Source organism: Aythya ferina (genome assembly GCF_964211825.1).
Source record: "Aythya ferina genome assembly, chromosome: 3".
NCBI classification, from domain to species: domain Eukaryota; kingdom Metazoa; phylum Chordata; class Aves; order Anseriformes; family Anatidae; genus Aythya; species Aythya ferina.
The window spans coordinates 82,228,885-82,247,062 of record NC_140298.1 but is presented as its reverse complement, the minus strand read 5'-3'; the positions used below and the strand labels follow the sequence as shown (position 1 = coordinate 82,247,062).

The following is an 18,178-nucleotide window of genomic DNA, read 5'->3' as shown; positions in this document are numbered from 1 at the left end:
GATTTTTTAAAATTTTTTCTCAGTACAAAACAAAATCTGATCTTTCAGCAAATGGAAACTTGAGATTAAAATAAGTAAAACAAAAAGCCTAATTTAAAAGCTTTAAAATATGTTTATTTCAGGCTTCCTGAAAGTGTGAAGATGAAGGTCAACAGTTATTTGAATCTGACGGAATAATTTTTTTTGTGTGTAGCAAAAAGAGGGAAAACATTTGGTTTTCAAACAAGCTCCAAATTGAAGCAGATTGGGAGTTGCATTAATTTACAAGGGCAGTTGCACAGCTGTAAGAGTAGGAAAGATAGGATTGAAGGAGTAGGTGCCCCTTCTCAGCTGGAGAGATTTGTGCACTTGTGACAGGGACTATGCAAGATGAAGTAGCTAGCTGTGGGTTTTGTGTTGTTTCCCCCCCCCCCCCCCACACACACACACGTTCTTCTCAAGCCTCTCTCCTATGTGTGGATCATTGAGGAAGCAGACTTCTGTGCTTTTGCTTTGCTTCTAAGTTGTTTTTGTTTGTTTTTGCACAGAGCTACAAAATTTTGTACAATGCCCAAAGACCAAAAATAGCACGGGCTACGTAGGTAACTATTGTGGCTCCACTGATGTCTGCAGACTGTGCTTAGGAGCTGTTGCTTTCGAGGCAGTACAGCAGCATGCTGCATTTTGATAGAGAGCACAAAACAAAGCCTGGTGTTGATAAAGCGCAGCCAGTCTTTGAGTTAGGGGAATTTCCGGTACAGAAGCTAATCAAACAGATACAGAACTCACACCAGTGCAGCTGAGGCACTCATATTCCCTCACTGCTCCTCCCTTCCCAGCTCCCCGAATTCATAAAGGTTGCGGTAGGGTTTCGCCCAACAGTAGCTGTGAAGTTGGTAAGAATGTCATAATCTACCCTTGCTTGGTTCTGACAAGGTTAGCGATAGAGTATTTGACTTGTTCTTGTACGCTGAAAATCAGCCCTGCTGGAGAAGCACGTGCTCAGCACACCAAAAATGATTTAAAAATAATAATAATAGTCATTCAGTAGCCAAAATCAGATATGGCTGGGGTGAGTCTGTCTAGCTTTGAGAGATTCTTTCTCATAAAGACTCTTGCATTCAGCTGACTACTTATTTTCTGTTTGTTGAGGCAGCACAATCATTGGTTCGCATAAAACACATTCCCAAAAGGTCGACCTCAACTGGCAGAGATGGCCTTCTGTGATTCTTTTATCATGTGATGCCTCTCCTGTGACAGCAAGTTTGTCTAATTTCTGGTACATCCCAAGCATTCTGTAGGCCAGTATTTTCACTGGATGTTGTTAAAATAGGAGCTGAATTAAATGCATCATATGACTTTCCATTTTGCTTTATGTAACTGTAGAAAATCATAACCATAGACTAAGCCCTGAGGAATATTAGAGTTCTGTTCTATGCCTTTTACAGGCTGAAACATTCATGAGAAACTGTTTCTTCCACCATGTTTGTATCACCAACAGATTCACATGAATATTTTTCAGCTAAAGAAGGACACAGATGGCCATGTGAAAGGTAAATAAAATCACCGAGGTGTTGAAATCACAGCCTGTAAGAAAACAGAATTCTGTTTTGTCTATGTGTACAGTGTGGTTTTGTACAGGTGTGATTTTAAAGCAAGTAGGGCTTGCTGAGACTATAACAATGGTATTGCTACAAATTTCCAATTAGCTGCAGTTAATGAGAACTGGACTTTGTGGGAATTAGTTGAAATATACCTTTTTTTATTGTTGGTGCTGTCATCAGGAAGACTTCTTGGATCTAGGGTGAAATTTCACTCTTTAACTGATTTCAGTAAAACCAGGAAAAGGCTGGTTACTTAAGGAGGTTAAGTTCTGGTCCTTTGCATTTCCTTTTGTGGTCTTTCCCAAAGCTGAGGAATTGAACTTGAATCTGCTATATCCAAATCATAACCTGAATGTAAAGGGTAAGAGGAGGAGGAGGGATTCAGATACTTGAGATCTTCCTAAATGTGTTTCTTTCTGTAATGAGGTGAAGTCATGAAGCCTCACAGTTCTTTTAGAAGCAAACCATCTCTGAAAACTTTAAACATGAATTGTGTGTCTGCTGTTCCTAGAGGCTTTGTTCGGTGTAAAGTAGCTTTTATATTTGTAGTATGCCTAACAGATTTGTTTATGGATTTGGAGAGTTTTTTTGTTGTTGTTCTAGGTTTTGTCTTGTTTGTTAAAACATTATGGCTCTGTGGGGAAAATGGCATATGAAACTGTGCCTTATGTGGATGCCTGCACAAGAGGGAGAGGGATTTATTTATGTTGGTAGCAGAATAGAGGAAAAAATGGATCTTCCATGTAGACCCCAGAGCACTATTTGTGTCAGTGCGTGCAGAAAAGGCAGAATTTGCCTTGTCCTGCATTGTTTTGCTGTGCCGTAGCTGACTAGTTTAGGGAAGGTGGGGAAGAAAGATCTCTGTAAATTAAGCCATTTTAATTTGGAAGTGATTTAAATAGGGATTGTAAAATCACTGTGCAGTTGCAAACAGCACTATGATTGGTGGAGACATTTGCAATTTTGTCTGAGCAACTGTTGCTCCAGCAGGTCAGTGTCTTTCTGGTGCTGGGCTCCTCATGCTCCTTCCTATCTCTTGACAGTCCATTTTCAGAGCCTCTCTAAGGTAGTTAAAATACTTCATCCAGTTCAATTCTGTTGGATTTTCCTCCTTTGTGGGCAAGAAAAGAGGAGAATGCATGGCAGTTTGGTTATCCAGAGAGCCCTCTATCAAATGTCCCATAAAGCTGGTGTGCAATATGCTGCCCATCTGTAAGGGCTGTGAATAAACCCAGGGCCGTGGTTGACTGTAATTGTCCCCCTGAGTGACAGGTATTTCCCTGTGCTGGCCAGGCGGTGATGTTGCGTGTCCCAGCTTCCATGTCAATGCCTGAGTAAGCTTCCTGTTGTTAATGGCCTGAGCTCTTAATGAACAAGCTTTCTTTGCCTAGGTGGGTTGGGGTTATGGTGTTTGTGCAGCTATTGGACGCTGCAGAATAGCGCATCACTTACAAAACATAAATTATTCTTTAGAGAAAAGTTCAGACTTCGGGGTTTCAGGGAGTTTCCAGGGAGAATTTAGGCTATGAATACTAAGTGATTGCAGCTTGGTTTAATGACTTCCCCTCAGCTGAGCTGTAATGATTGATCACATGGTCAAATATTGTTTACCCAAAAATGTGCATTTAGTGTGCTTGACACCCACATTAGGAGAACAGGCATTACTTCAATCCCACTTGACGGTTTCTTTGTAAGACCATTGGAAATGCTGGTACTCTACATGAAATGATTACAGTTCAACTGAAAGAATTGAAGGCAGATCCTCAACTCCAGACATTGCTACTTACATGTATGTTTCTGGTCACTTGGGGGCACAATTCTATTTAGAAATGTGAGAAGCTAATAAAACCTAAGAGGAAAGGGTAGAAGACTTAGTGTTTTCTCACTCTTTTGTACCAATCAAGTCCTCAGTCCTTAGAACTCTGAGGACAATCTTCATTCCATCCCTCATTTGATTACATAAATACTTCAGGTACTGTTCCTCTGCACTGATGTATTACTCTGTTTTAAAATAATCACTGTGATACATTCAGTTAAGACAGAATTACATAAATAACTTGAAATCAAATTGCTGACTTTTAGATAATTGCAATTAAGTGTGCTCTTGGAGCGGGTGGGTTGGTTTTTATTAGGTTAGGGTTTTTTTGGCTTTAATTCCTGTTGAACTCTTACTCATGGGCAAAGTAGGGTTAGCAAGGTGTATGGCACAGGAGTGTTGGTTTACTTGAAATCTTCAGTGAATGTGAACTGCACTAATAGTTCTAAAGAGGTACTTCTGCTCATTGCAGCAAACTCCAATATGCTGATTTTATTGCAACTACACCAGGCTGTTTGTTATATGCAACAGGGTTTATAAAAGATCAGTCCACGAATGTTTTTGCGGTATCTGTCCTTAGCCAAGTAGTTTCAGTCAAAGCACAGAAGGAAAACACATTGAATTGGATTTGAATAAATTGAGGAAGTCTGTCACCCCCAAGCAAAAGCTGAACAATTTGTAGTGGTGTCATTTTTACAATTAATTCTCCTGTTCCAATAATGTGCTCTGAAGTGACTCCAGAATTGATTGGATTCCACGCAGTCTGCAACCGGGTGTGCTGTTTGTTGACTCCCTTGGTCGACTGGAAACGAGTAGGTAACTTCTTCATAGTTACCCAGCCACCGGTGTTGTGTGTAAGATCTTTGACAATGCATTTCTGAAAGGTAAGCGTGCTGCTGTTGTACACCGTGCTTATTTGCCACATGAAGCTGTAGCTGAGCCAGAGCCTCATGTGGAGCAGACTTTCCCTTTTGTGTGTACGAAGGAGTGCTTTGCTGATCCTGTTTATTCTCTTTGGGCTCAGGAGCTAGAATAATAACTAAAAATCAGTGACTTTAAATCTCTACTGATAGTTTCAGTCCTTCTGAATTTAGATCTATGAACTCTCTGCACTGACTAAAACCCAATCTGCCCCTTTTTTAGTAAAAGACAGCGGCAGGGGGGTGGCCCCTCACTGTTACAGCTCACATTCAGGAGCAGCTGTAGGTGCTGGCTGAAACAGCGCTCCTTCTTCCTGTGACGGGTCCTAGGCATTGCTGTTCTGCAGTGCAGATTTCATTGTACCTGCCCTGCCTGCTTGGCTGGTTGTTGTCCTCTTTGTAGGCTGATACCTGGTGTTTGCTGCTCGTGATTTTTCCGTGCATGCCCAGTGGGCGCTGCACATCCTGTGGAATCATTAGGCAGTAGCTTTATTAAATCCGGCAATGCGGTTGTTCAGGCTTGGACTGTAGCACTTAGGGAAATTGCTGCTCCATGGCTACAATGTAGTGGTGTGTGATCCAAATAAGAAGTGAGTTTCAGGCTGCGAAGTGGTAATAAGCAGCACTTATTAAGTAATTTTTTCCCCCCAATTTCACGTTTCTGTGTTGTGGCTTCCTTTTAAGGATTCTGTGGGCTGTGTTGATTCACCTCACTTCTCAGCTGTGAAGCTGCAACAAGATGAAGATGTTCACAGTCAATTGAGGGTTTTAAAGTTTAGTTTTCTAAATGCTAGACTGAGTAACATAAAACTGAATGGGAAGGTGGCTGATCATAGGTAAGTTGGGAAGGCATCTCTCCTGTAGTTGGAGTTATTGGTTAGTGCTCCTCAGAAGCACTAGGGACCATCTAGGGACCACCAGGAACTCAGGACCATCCTCAGCATCCCTTGTCTCATGCTAGAGATGGGTGTAGTGCTTGGACATCTCTCAGTCTTACCAAAGAAGGTGGGTGACCTGCTGTCCTCTCATCATTCCCCTCTCAGTGGATGAAGGCCTTTACAACGTTAGGATTTTACTCAAGGATTTTTTTATTTTTTTATTTTTTTCCTTCTGCAAGAATACACTGGTGTTACAGCCTGCCTAGTGATGGTTAGTTCTCAGCTGGGGATAGTTGCATTTGCTCCTATATTGATAGAGGCAAGAAGTTGTCTACATTTTGATCTTTGTTTTATTTATTTATTTTTATTTCAAGTTGAAACTTCCTATGTGATTTTAAACATTATCACATTCAAGCAGCAGAACAATCAATTATGTGGGTTAACTTGGAGTAATGGAAAAGATTTTGCAGAGCCATCTGAAAAATAAGGGAAGGCAAGGAGAAAGGAGGTAAAACTTTCTTCTTCCCCAGCCAGCTAAAAGTCAGCGGTTAGTCAAGTATGGTGTGTGATCCAATATTTGAAATACGTTTTATCTATGGAATAAATACCATGTGTTGCAAATCTGTCAGGAGCATGCTTCTCAAATAATCCTACCTTTACAAAAAATAAAAATATACATACATATTTCCACTGTAAATCTCAATACCCCTGCAATTCACATGGGGAAAATGAAGCAGCATTCCTATTCTTTTCTGTGCCCTTTTTTTATTCTCTTCACCTGGAGGAAGAGCTTCCGCTGCCTATAAATGGAACCACTGTTTGGCCTAGTAAAAGTAAACACGAGCTGGCTCTGAAGTAATTTTCTCCATAGGAATTCAGGTTAGGTCTTAATTGTTCCTCTGGCTCATCATTAACCATGGCTGACCTGTTCCTGAGCATGTGACTGCTCAGAGTGGCCGAGTACCTCTCAACAGGTAATCGTTACATATTAGGAAGTACAGGTAAGGAATGCTGGAAGAGGAATGAAAAATCTTACTAATATAGTATTGCTACTTTCTAATACCTCAATGTGAGGTGGAAAGATTGCTTCCTTTGGCAGGTGAGATGGCAATTGCTTGGAGAAAATGCATTTGGATCAAGTGGTGTTGTGCAGCCTGCTTCCTGCAGGACTTCCCGGTTTCGGTGGCTTGCTGCCAACCTGGGCTGACAAGGTGCTGCTCCCCCTGGGGTTGCTGTGTGAGCTCTGAAAGAACCACTGGGCGTCCCTCCATGCCAACACCTACCTTGACCTTCAGCGCAGGGCTGGCCGCAGTCTTTAGCCTGCCTCTGACGACTTCTGAAAAAATGACTGTGTGCACACAGCGTGTGTGCTTCTGCAGCTCTGGAGCAAAGTCCAGCAGCTACTTCTGCATATCCAAGGAGCACGAGCTAAGGCATCAAGCTTTGCACTGGAATGGATTCAAGTTGTGTGCAAGATCCATTCAGGCTCTGTCATGGGATTGGTAGTGCCCAGAAGGGCAGAAAGGACCTCTGGTAGAAAGATTTACTCCTGTTTGACAACAAGTTCCTGGTCGTTGCCACAAGGTGTGGGAAGCTGGAACAATCAGGGAGTAGGGAAAGAAAAACACCTTGAGGGATGAGGTCACCTAGGAGCCAGTCAAAACTGTGCTTGTATCTTTAGTTTCTGATGATTATCAGTGTATTTGTGTATATAAGGCCCTATGGCCTTATGGTTTAGGCCTGTGCTTTCAGCTCTCAGGGACACCTGAGTGTCAGAGCTGATGAAATGAGAGGCACCTAAGGAGCAGCTGGGCGCTTTGCCGCCCTGAATTCCCTGCACAGGGGCAAAAAGCTGGTTAAACAAGGAAGGCATTATGAATGCTGTGATCAGGGGTGAAGCTGGAAATTTAGGGGCCTCTGACTTACAAAAAGTACTGCTAGGTTTCCAGCAGTTTCACTTTTCTTCTTCAGTGCCAAGGCCATCTCGGTACTTGCTTCTGAAACAGAACAGCAGAGGTGTTTCTGGCTTTCAGGAGGAGAGGCTGTGGCTACCATGCTTTCCTGCTGAGGAAGGGAAGGGATGGTGACTTTTACCTGAAAGTTCTGAAGCTAGTTCTTGCTTAAAATCAAATTCTCTTAAGATCACTGTGTGTATGTCTGAAGGAGCAAGATGCTTCACCTCTATGATCCAGGTGGCACTGTCTTAATCTATTTCAAATTCGTTTTTTATCAATAAATTTGTACGAGTTCATGTGTCCAGACAAATGTCTGTGGTTTAGGCAGTTTTACAGTTATATCTATAATGTATGAAATGTCAAAGTGAGAATTAGCTACAGTAAGAAATCTGTAATAACAAAATCTATAAGACAATATAAGAAAAACTACAGTGTATGCAGGCTTAAAAACTTATTTCTTATATTAATGTGAAGGAGTACAAAGGATGGATTTCTTTACCTTGTAAACCTGCAGGTGTGTACTGTAAATTTTGCAGGAAGGTCAGGTCAGCTTTGCTTTCTATATTCTACTTTCCTTACCAACTTGTTTAGTGGCCATACAACACGACAAGCTTTTGGCTTTCTTACGAAGACAGTGTCAAGACTGCTGCTGAAGACTTGGCAAAAGTTTACTTTACGTTTTTTCTGTAGGCTTACTTGTATAAGCAGTGTTTCATGTTTCAAAGTGCTGTATAGTTCCCATGATTGAAAAGTTGAAAAAGAAATGTTCTTTGTTTTCTTTCTAAATAATATCCTTGTGAAAGGTTAAGGAGGAAAATCCTAAATTAAAGGAAGCCCAGAAAAATTGGTGTCAGTTCAGTCCTTGATATGTACATTCTTTTATTTTATTTTATTTTTCCTGGACAAATTACAAAGCCTGTTAGCACTTGGTTATTTTGATGTTTCTTGATGCTGCTTACAGGATTCTTGGTAAAAACGTGTTTTAATTTTGTGCTGAATTCTTGAATCACGAGACCTGAACCAGGATGAACTTCCCCCTGCCTAGAACTGTGTAGTGTCCAGCCAAGTGCTGGCTTTTAATTTCCTCTCAATCATCTACTTGTGTTCATTTTCAGAAATAGGGTAAATATCTAATTAAGCTGATATGCAAATATGTTAAATGCAGGCTTTCTTTCAGAGCATTTCTCAGGTGTGAGCCCTTCTTTTAAAACAAATTTCACTTTTCCATTTGTAGTTAAATAACTCTACCTCTAGGTGGCAGTAAAATATGCTACTCTTTCTGTCTGCAAAAATTGATGTTAGGACAGTGCTTGCAGGTGGTTTTTACGCCGTGTGTAAACACAACCAGACTGAGCCCTTGAATCGTAGGGGAGAATGTCTTTGATCAAATACAACTGAAAGCAAACTACTCTCTAAGCTTATAGATGCTAAAGCTTATCACTGAATTCAAAAGATAAGCGGACAATCACATTTTTTAAATTTTAAACAATGTATTATACTTAACATAAAAAGAAAGCTTAGTCAAAATACTTAACGTAAAAAGAAAGCTTAATTAGTCAAAACAGCTGTTTACCAGTACACGTGGCCACTGGTGCCTGTTTGGGCTCGATTCTGCACAATGCTTTGTGCAGAAGCATTGATGTCCAGGAGGCTGCACAAAGCTTCCTTGCCCCAGCAGGTACCAGGGAGAAACTGATTCCTGGTGGTAGGTTTTGACTGTAGAAAGCATTCAAGAATTTTCACTTATGTTTTGGTGGTTTTCAGTTCAACAACAGTGAAAACTGTGTGAAGCCCATCTTACACTGCGGTTTCTCTGATTAAATTTTAGTTGTGTCCTCTCAATTTCCCCCAAAGACTTCTGTCTTGAAATACTTGATTTTAAACTCATATAGAACTTGACTACCAACTTCCCCATTATGTTTGTATCTTTATTACCTGGATGTGCACAGTGGTAGAGGTGTACCAGTCTGCCTGGAAAGCACCACAGAAATACAAGGAAGACAAGTCTGATCCAAACTGTGGATGAGCAAAAATAAGTTGTTTGGTATATGTATTCTCTCTTCTTGGAGTATATGAGGGTGTTAAGCCAAGATAGAGCACACTGAGAATTTTGATTTTGTAGTGTGATAAAAACTAAATGTCCTGAAGTGACTGCCCACTTTCCCCCTGGCTTTTTCATGTGAGAGTAAATTTAGTAACCTGAAAAAATGGCTTAGATGTAGCATTCCTTCTGTAGTTCAAAACTAATGCATTGGATGAAATACACTTAAAAATCACAAGTGGTTTATATCCCACATCTAAAAATGTAAGTACATATCGAGAACAATGATCTCAAAATTAAACTTTCAACCTGGATACCTTATTTACTTTTTTTTTTTTTTTTTAAAGTGTGGTAGGCTTGTGAATGCTTTGTTGCTACCTCTTCATTGATGCACTGGTTCTGAATTACTTGTTTGTACAGTGGTGTCTTATGAGTCTTTAATTTGGCTTTCCAAAATGACATGCATAAAATATGATTAAACTAGAAAAGAATTGTGCTACTTATTTACAAAATTATAACTAAAACGCCTGATTTATACTAACTGCATTAAAACTGCTGACCTTTACATTGTCTATTTCTACCTAGACAGTTGAATATATTCCCTTCCTTTGTAAGAAACCCTAGGCTTTGTTTTTGACTTGGCACAAATATTTACTAGCTGTTCTGGGACTTCTTAGTGGAATCTTTTTAGTAGGTTTTAAAAAGAAGTCTTGAATATCAGTTTCTGTCAACTGTTATTGTTTTAGAACCATTAAGCAAAAATGCATAAAAATAAGTTGGAAATTTATGTGCACCATTAAAATTTCTCTTCCTCTTCACAAACAGCTGCTGAAATACAGAGGATACTACATCAGCTCGGGACACCACAAGACACACATGAGTTGAGGCAACAGCTGTGAGTACTTCACATAAAAACATTTAATTTCTTTGCATTGTAAACAATCTCCTGGAAGGTGATCAGGTGGTTTTTTTTGTTAGGCAGAGTGCTTGATCTCACTGAGAAAATTGAGTATAGAGAAATATTTGAAATTTAAATGTTGAGAAGCCTTTTCTTTTTTCTTTAAATTAATTTTGGATAGCCTTTGTACACTAGTCAGGTGGCTTACCCGTGTACACTGCCTGCAGTACCAAAACATGTACAAAGCTTATTCTGTATGTCAGCAAAGGAAAAGCAGCAGGACCAGAAAGCAATATCACTGTTGAAAAAGCAAGCGCTCCCCCAAACCTCCACCCCACTCCACAGCCAGCTCTTCAAATCTGTCTATATCAGTTTCACAAGGTGACGTATTCATTTTTTGTGGGCTTTTTTTGAGATACAGTACTGGTGGAGAAAGGGGAATGTCTTTGTAATAAGGAAAGTTACAGTAAGAAATGATACTGTAGAATAAAAAAATAAAAAAAAAAAAAGAAAAAAAGAAATAAAACTGAAGCACAGATGCTGTGCTTTATACTTCAGTCACCTAAAAGTGGGCTTTCATGAATATGCCAGTCAGCTGCTCTCTACTTCTCAGCTCAGTCTAACAAACTAGTATGATTTTTTTTTTTTTAATCGACCTCCTTTACCACATTAATCTCAGCATCATAAATGCAAGTAAATGATGTGTTGTGCAAACCCTGTGGGTGAGAAAGTTGGCAGTCTTCAGTGTGGCTAACGCTGCACTGTGGCCATTGAATAGTAGGAGGAAGTGTGTATTGGACTGAAGGCATTGCATTCATTTTGTGTGAACAGCCAAATTGCTTCGTGGTAGCCTGAGTTCAGGGTTCATAACATTAGCCAGGTACAACCCACAGTGGATGCCCTACTGGGGACTGAATCAACATACACAGTTTGTGCAGTAACCAGGCAGGATCTAGACACAATTTCACAACTAAAAATGCTAGCAAATGTTTGAAGGATTCTTTCCAATCCGTCCATGAAGGTAACGTGTGCTAAGTTTCCTTGAGTTTTCATATGTCACTTCTTCACTTTTCTGAACACTTGGCCTTTCCTTTCATGTGCTTTCAAATTATTGACAGCCTCAGATAGACAGTGGGAGAGCATATTTCATGTTTAGATGCTCACAATAACTGGGACCTTGTTGTTACATGTTAGAGTAACAATCACGAAACCTTTAAAAAAAAAAAAAAAAAAAGAACAGTGAAGAAAGTGAGCAATTGTACTGTCAAACCAAGAAACATTCCTTCAGCATCTGTCTCACCTGGAATCTGTGGTGATCTATTGTCACACGCAGTAAAGAGCAGAATAACATGGCTTCATGTACTTCAGTGAACAGTTACTTCCACTGTTTCTGAGAACTGGTGAAATTCAGACAGATTTAACCAGCAGCCTCTAATGAAACTTTGCATTTGGTTTTAGGCAACAAAAGCAGCAGTACACAAACCAGCTTGCCAAAGAAACTGACAAATACATCAAAGAGTTTGGATCTTTGCCTGCAACAAGTGAACAGGTATAAAAACAAAGAGCATGGCTTGTTTGACTATCATGTTGGCTTATGTAGAGTATTTGAGTGACTTCAGGCTTTCAAAGCAGTGTTTAGCTGGTCATGACATTTGCAAAACAGAGACAATCACAACACAAGTATTTTTGTTGCAGCCCAGACTTGTTCAAAAGTTGTTTTTAAGTATCAGGAATGAGGTAGTTTCACTGAAAGGATAGGAATCAAGACCGTGCATTGTGCCTATGATTTTTGGTAGCTGGCCACTTAGTAATCTGTAGCAGTGATGCCAGCTCTGACTCACTGGGTGCTCTGAATGCTTCCAGTGGCAAGGAGTTGTTGCTTGCCATAACTGTGAGGCAGGTGGGCGGATACATTTGCACACCATCCAAATAATTTGTGCACAAATGATTTCTGCCCTTTATATCTCAGATCAGCATAGATGTTATGCCTTGTCCATGGGCTTTTCCTTTCTTAGGGTGAATGGGCAGAAGGTGTTACTAAACCAATTTCTGCAGTCTTTAAGCTGCTTCTTTCCCAGGTCTGTGTGAAATTCAGGCAGGAGATTATCTCTGAAAAGGCACGCTCCTGTTAGCACACTCCTGACTACCATCCTTTGTTTCTTATTGCAAAGAAATCCATGGCTTAAATAAGGGAAGACCAACAGGATCCCAGAAAACATAGATGCAGATTATTGTCACTAAACCAACTTGCTTAGTCTGTGGCTTGTTATCGAGGAGCCTTTAGGAAAATGAATTGTCCCAAAACTGTTTTCAAATGGTAGATTGTGTTCTGTGCGTGTTCTGCCTGTCAAGTTGTGAACTTCTGATGGTTTTATAACTTGGTTTTAGTATTAACCTCTAGTTCAGGCATAGAGGTTTTATGCTTTAAGACATTTAATTTTTATGCTTTATGGCATTTTCAGGCTTTATGCTCTGTCTTGAAACTGAAAAGTTGGCAGTGGGATGTTTTACTCCTTTTATCATGAGTGCTTTCATTGAAGATAACTCAATGAAATACATAGATGTTGGGTTGATGAATGGAAAGTTAAGGCCTCTTACAAATTTGGAAGGAAGGGTTGGTGTGATGTATGTATTTAGGGAAATTGAGGCTGTCTGGAATGCCCTGTGTTCCTTTTCCCTCCCTGACATCTTCCTCAAAAGAACAAAACTAGAAGTTAGAACATGTATCTTTGGAACAGTTTTTAAGGACTTATAAGGGAGTGTGAACCCACTTTAGTATGCCATTCAATCCACGTTTCCAGTGTTTATGTAAAACACGTGTGTAGTGCTCTGTCCTTGCCCTTTTTTCTTTTTTGTATCCTTGCCTCCATTCAGTCTGTTCTGCATATTTTAGAATTCACAGTATGAAAATATTTCACACTTAATGACTGAGTTAATTTAATAATTGAGAGATAATAAGGAAGGTAGAAGGTTTCCCTGTATCAGCATATGGAGTACTGTATGACCTGTCCCTGCCCATGTCCAGCTGTTAAATGAAACTACATCATTGGTTTACTCTTTAAATGGCTTAAATTGTGGCAGAGTTGCATGCTTCCAGAGGGAAGGAAGGTTTGTCCATGAAGATGGTTTTGTAGGCAGCATTCCCTAATACCCATTTAGGAAAAAGAGTCTGTAACTTAGCATTGAACAGCCTGCAAATGGCAGAGTTCTGAAAAGCCTGAGCTCATTTGACTTTGTAAAACTTTCTCTCATCTAGCGTCAAAGAAAAATACAGAAAGATCGTCTTGTGGGGGAATTCACCACAGCACTAACAAATTTCCAAAGGCTGCAAAGGCAAGCTGCTGAGAAAGAAAAAGACTTTGTAGCCAGAGTAAGAGCCAGCTCGAGGGTATCTGTAAGTATTGGGAAATATGCTATTATGCTCTGTTTACAGTGGTGTTGGTGGTGTTCAGTGTCAAACTTGGCTCTGTAATGCTTTTTACAAGGGCTCATATTTGACTGCAGATACTGCAGAACATGTGCAATATAAGCGTAGTGGCTTTTGTTGCTTACTTCTATGCATAGCTGAGTTACATATTTCATTTTATAGTAAAGGCTGAATTGCATTGAAACGATAACTTCTGAAATTTTTAACTTTTTCCTTGTCTTTATCACATAAAAGCAAGGACTGCCCCTATGTTTGTACATTAGCCTTGCAGTAGATCTTGAAATACTTTTGCTGGACATTTAGATATCAGGACTTTTCCTACCAGGAAGAACCACCTGCTGGATCTCTATGCAGTATTGATGTGAAGAAGTGTTGAGAAGCTGAGATATTCCTTGTTAGCATATCAATTTTGCCCTTTTACTATGTACCAAATACATGCTGCTGTAGTTGTAAATTTTAACAGGCATTTAGTGAGCTGAATGTTTTTGCTTGTACTTCAGTTTTATGCATGCATAAAGCAAAATTGGGCAATGAACATGTTAAATCGTGTTTCAGTTTGTAGTTGACTTATAAATCTTGTAATATTTTCTCATTGTCGAAATGCTGACAGTGCTCCTTTCAGGTCCATAATGTTTTTACTTTTTTTTTTTTTTCATACACCAACTGTAGGGCGGTGCTCCTGAAGACAACTACAAAGAAGGAACACTTGTCTCTTGGGACACGTAAGCTGAATTTAAGCCTTAACCTAATTCAAATTAATAAATGGCCTGCAGGGAAGAGTTGCTGACTTTCTGATCAGTTGCCTTTTTCAGGAGGGAGTAGGAATAGGTTGGTTTTTAGTCAGGGGCTTTCTTCCACAGGGCAAGTGTGGAGAAGTCTTCTCGTTGGGATAGGTGGGAAGAAAAACAAGCAGTTCCCATTATCTTCCACTCCCACCCCCTTTTTTTTTTCTTTTTTTTTCCTCCAAGCTTCAGTTTCAAACATCTCCTTAGGCTTCCCCAAGTCCATGTCTGGGCTTTGTGACACCCAAACTTAGGAAAGCAGTCTGTGAATAGAGTACAACTGTTAAGTTTTGGTTGATCACGTGGGATCTCCTGTTGCTTTCATACTCTACAAGAACTACACGGCAGTCTCAGATTCTGTTGGTGTTGGTCATTTTATTTTTGCCTAAAATGGATTTAAACTCTGCACTTCGCAATTCAGATGAAACTTTGTCCTTGCATTCATGCTTGGAATTTCCAATGAGCTAGCTCTATGCTATGTGCAAATTTGCTACAGCAGCAACTTCCTCTATCAAAGATGTGATTGTTAGACCTTCCCTGTTGGCGAGGCATGCAAGGCTAAAAAAGTGTGTTTTGTTAACTGATAAAGTTGGTGCAGTATGTATTTGCCTGTCATCTTATTCTTCTTGTTCTGAGTTATTTCTCATGGTGACTTCTGGGTTTGTTTGGCTGGTTTTTGTTTTGACAGTCAACCTCAAGCACAAGTGCAAGATGAAGAAATCACAGAAGATGACCTCCGTCTTATTGAGGAGAGGGAATCTTCCATTAGGCAGCTAGAGGTAAGTGTAAGTGGTTTTACAGCAGATCTCAGAATATGCTTTAAAAACAAAACAAAATAAAAACAGTTTTATACTGGTATAAGCATTAATTGCAGGCATAAATAAATCCTTGGGGAATTGGGGTTGGGGACTGTTTGTGGGTATTTTTTTCTTCAAATCTACAAATACTGTCTTTTATATGGTATGTGAAATGTGCATTAGAAATCTATTGTAGAAAAGCCAGGTTTTGATACTGTGCCTAACCTCAGTGATTCAGTTGAGGATTAAAACGTGCTTGTTTGATTATGAGGAAAAGGATTATTGCTGTTGTGTGTTGTTGTTGTTATTTTTTAAACTATAAATGAAGCAAAGCTGTGCCTTTCAATCCAGTTATTCCCAATGTGTTGTTCATCATCATTTTCTAAGTTTTTTTGTTCATTTGTACTTTGAACACTTCTGTAAAGAGTTGTGCTACTTCATTCAAACTTTTAATTAAGGGCTCATCCAAAAATTAAAAAAAAAAAAAAAAAAGCATCAAGTTGCAATGTACACCGTTTGTCATGTGTGCTGAAATAATGACATCAAGAGACTTCTGTGAAGATAAAAGGAACTTTTCTAGCTGACCTGGAATGCACATCTCTAGTGTTAACAGCAAAGATGCTGTAACTGGGATTTATCAAGACATACAAATCTCCATTCTGTTCTAAAAATAAACTTTGTGATAATCTCTCCCTTGCCACTCATATAAATATATATCAGTCATTAGTTGAGAAGAGATTGCACAGTGGCAAGTTGACATTTATGAATTCATTGTAACCAGATTGCAATAGGTTAATGTCATATGCTTACAATGTCCTGATTTCATGGCATAGAGGCAATTTCTATAAATTGTGTTGCTTATGACATTTGTGTGTATTTAATGGGTATACTAAAGCTAATGCAAAAAAAAAAAAAACACAATGCATATGCTTTTATACCAGTTTAATCAAAATGAATCTATTAAGCCAAGCTGGCATGTACCTGTTCTTTCAGTTAACCTGAGACAAACTTGTGTGTAGACGAGCCCACAGCAGAGAGATCCTCTTTGTGAAGTGATATGAAGTATTCTTTGTGCACGGTCATCTTCAGTTGGTTTAATTATTATAAACGTTGACTCATAATACAAAAAGTCTTCCAAATAAGTACTATTTTTTTTTTCCCATTTAGAGTAAAGAACCTTGGGCACATATTCAGGAGGAAAAGGAACAGCATTTTTATCTAGACCTACAGAGATCTTGTTTTATGGTATGACAATTAATGTGATGTTTCCTTTCAGGCTGATATTATGGACATCAATGAAATTTTCAAAGACTTAGGAATGATGATTCATGAGCAAGGTGATGTGATAGGTAAGTCCAATTCAAATATTCTCTGAAGAGTTGTTATTCTCTGTCTCTGGGAAGCAGCAGTGTAGTACATTCTTTTGCTGGAAAAATTCCTGTAATGTAAAGGTTAATGCTAAAGCAAATCAGGTGCAACCTAATAATGGGTAGACTGGCTGAGGTGATGGGGGATCAACTTTAAAAAGTTTTTTTAAAACAGTTTAAAGGCATGGTTAATTATGTCTTTTTTAAATGTGTATAAGAAGTGTTTAGTTTTTGGAATTGTGTGTTCATGAAATTAGAGTTTGTGGGGGGAATTTTAGTGTGTTGACTAGTGATCTGCAGCTTCAGCAAAAATTCCTGCTTTACACTCCAGGCAGAAAAGCTTATTCTTTTAAATAAATGTGATTGTAAAATTTGTTTTCTGAGTTTGCTGCTAAGCCATGCTGTTTTCTAAACCCAGAATACATTTGCTGGGCATTTTCTGTCACCTTATCCCATAGTATTTTTAAGATCCCCTCCTTTTTTTTTTTTTTTTTTTTTTTTTTTTTGAGTAGAGGTTAGAAGTCAGTAGCAAGTTGGATGACAGAAAAGTACTGAAAGTTTTTCTTCTCGTAGTTTTCCAAGTCTCAGCCTAGCTTGTAGAACAGGGGGCTCTTACTCAGATGAATTCAACCTGGGCGTTTCAGAAATGAACTCAGGCGTAAATATAAGAAAGGCCAACTTCCATAGTGGAAAAAACTTTGGATTTTGGATTTTTGGATTAAAAATGTGGATATTGAAGAAATGGGCATTTGGGGGGTGGAGGCAGCTGTGACATGTGCTCTCAAGTTTATTTCAGCATTCCAAACCTTTGACTGGGATATGACTAACAAAAATTTGAAATCTTTTCTTTTAAAATATAGACAGCATAGAAGCCAATGTGGAAAATGCAGATGTACATGTGCAACAAGCAAACCAGCAGCTGTCAAGAGCAGCAAACTACCAGGTAATGTAGTTTGAACTACATCGGTTAGAACTACCAACGGCTAGTTCTGTTTAACTGTTCTTTCTCAATTGTCACAATTTAAACTTAATTTTGCAGTTCAGAATTTGATTTTCATTTTCCTCAAAGCTCTCCTGAAGGTGTTTGTTAGACTGTGATGGTATTGCTAGGTCACTGAAACAAAAGTCAGTGACCTGAAAGTTTGGGTTTCCTGTGAAATTAGCTAGGTTGTTTCAGAACACCTGGAATTTTACTGTTATTTAAAAACAAGCAAACAAAATCCTTTAACAACTCAATAAGGAAGAAGATCCTTCATGTGGGGAATGAGTCTCTAAAGGTCAATGGAGGAGTAGAGCAGTCCTCTGAAGAGGCTGCCAGCTAGCATTAATTTTTGCTGTATAAAATCTTCTTGAAGCTGTGTATGTCCTGATTCTGTTAATTGCTATGGTGATGCTACAAAAAGCATTTCAAAAAAAAAAGTTTGAGAGTTTGAAAAGCCCCTTTGAAAAGACCTTTTAATGTGACTTCTTTCTAACATTTTTGGCACTTGTTACTAATAAGATTATTTCAAGTAAATCTTCCCTCTTTAGTCAAAGTTAGTCCTTAGATGATTTTATTATTGTTATTATTATTATTATTATTAATCCTCTTGTGTGTTAGCAGTAGCTAGGACAGTACATTGATGACAAAATGTCTGAAGGATTGCTTGCAGATCTCTGGGAGAAAGAAGGATTCACATCCTTGAATTGTATTCCAGGTGGCAGTAATTGGCAC

General features: G+C 39.1%; 1 protein-coding gene and 1 long non-coding RNA gene across 4 annotated transcripts in view; both read left to right on the top strand.

Annotated features, from left to right (window-relative positions):
* The window catches only part of LOC311433800, a 371,170-nt gene that overhangs the window by 331,966 nt on the left and 21,026 nt on the right, over window positions 1–18,178 (top strand). The window lies entirely within an intron of this gene.
* The window catches only part of STX7 (syntaxin 7), a 30,700-nt gene that overhangs the window by 9,691 nt on the left and 2,831 nt on the right, over window positions 1–18,178 (top strand). For all 3 annotated transcript variants that reach the window (XM_084513364.1, XM_084513366.1, XM_084513365.1), the window contains exons 3-9: window positions 10,019–10,088; window positions 11,550–11,640; window positions 13,348–13,485; window positions 14,188–14,240; window positions 14,989–15,079; window positions 16,374–16,446; window positions 17,325–17,407. In XM_084513364.1, coding sequence (XP_084369490.1) covers window positions 10,019–10,088; window positions 11,550–11,640; window positions 13,348–13,485; window positions 14,188–14,240; window positions 14,989–15,079; window positions 16,374–16,446; window positions 17,325–17,407 — 599 coding nt within the window. The remainder of the gene's footprint in view (window positions 1–10,018; window positions 10,089–11,549; window positions 11,641–13,347; window positions 13,486–14,187; window positions 14,241–14,988; window positions 15,080–16,373; window positions 16,447–17,324; window positions 17,408–18,178) is intronic.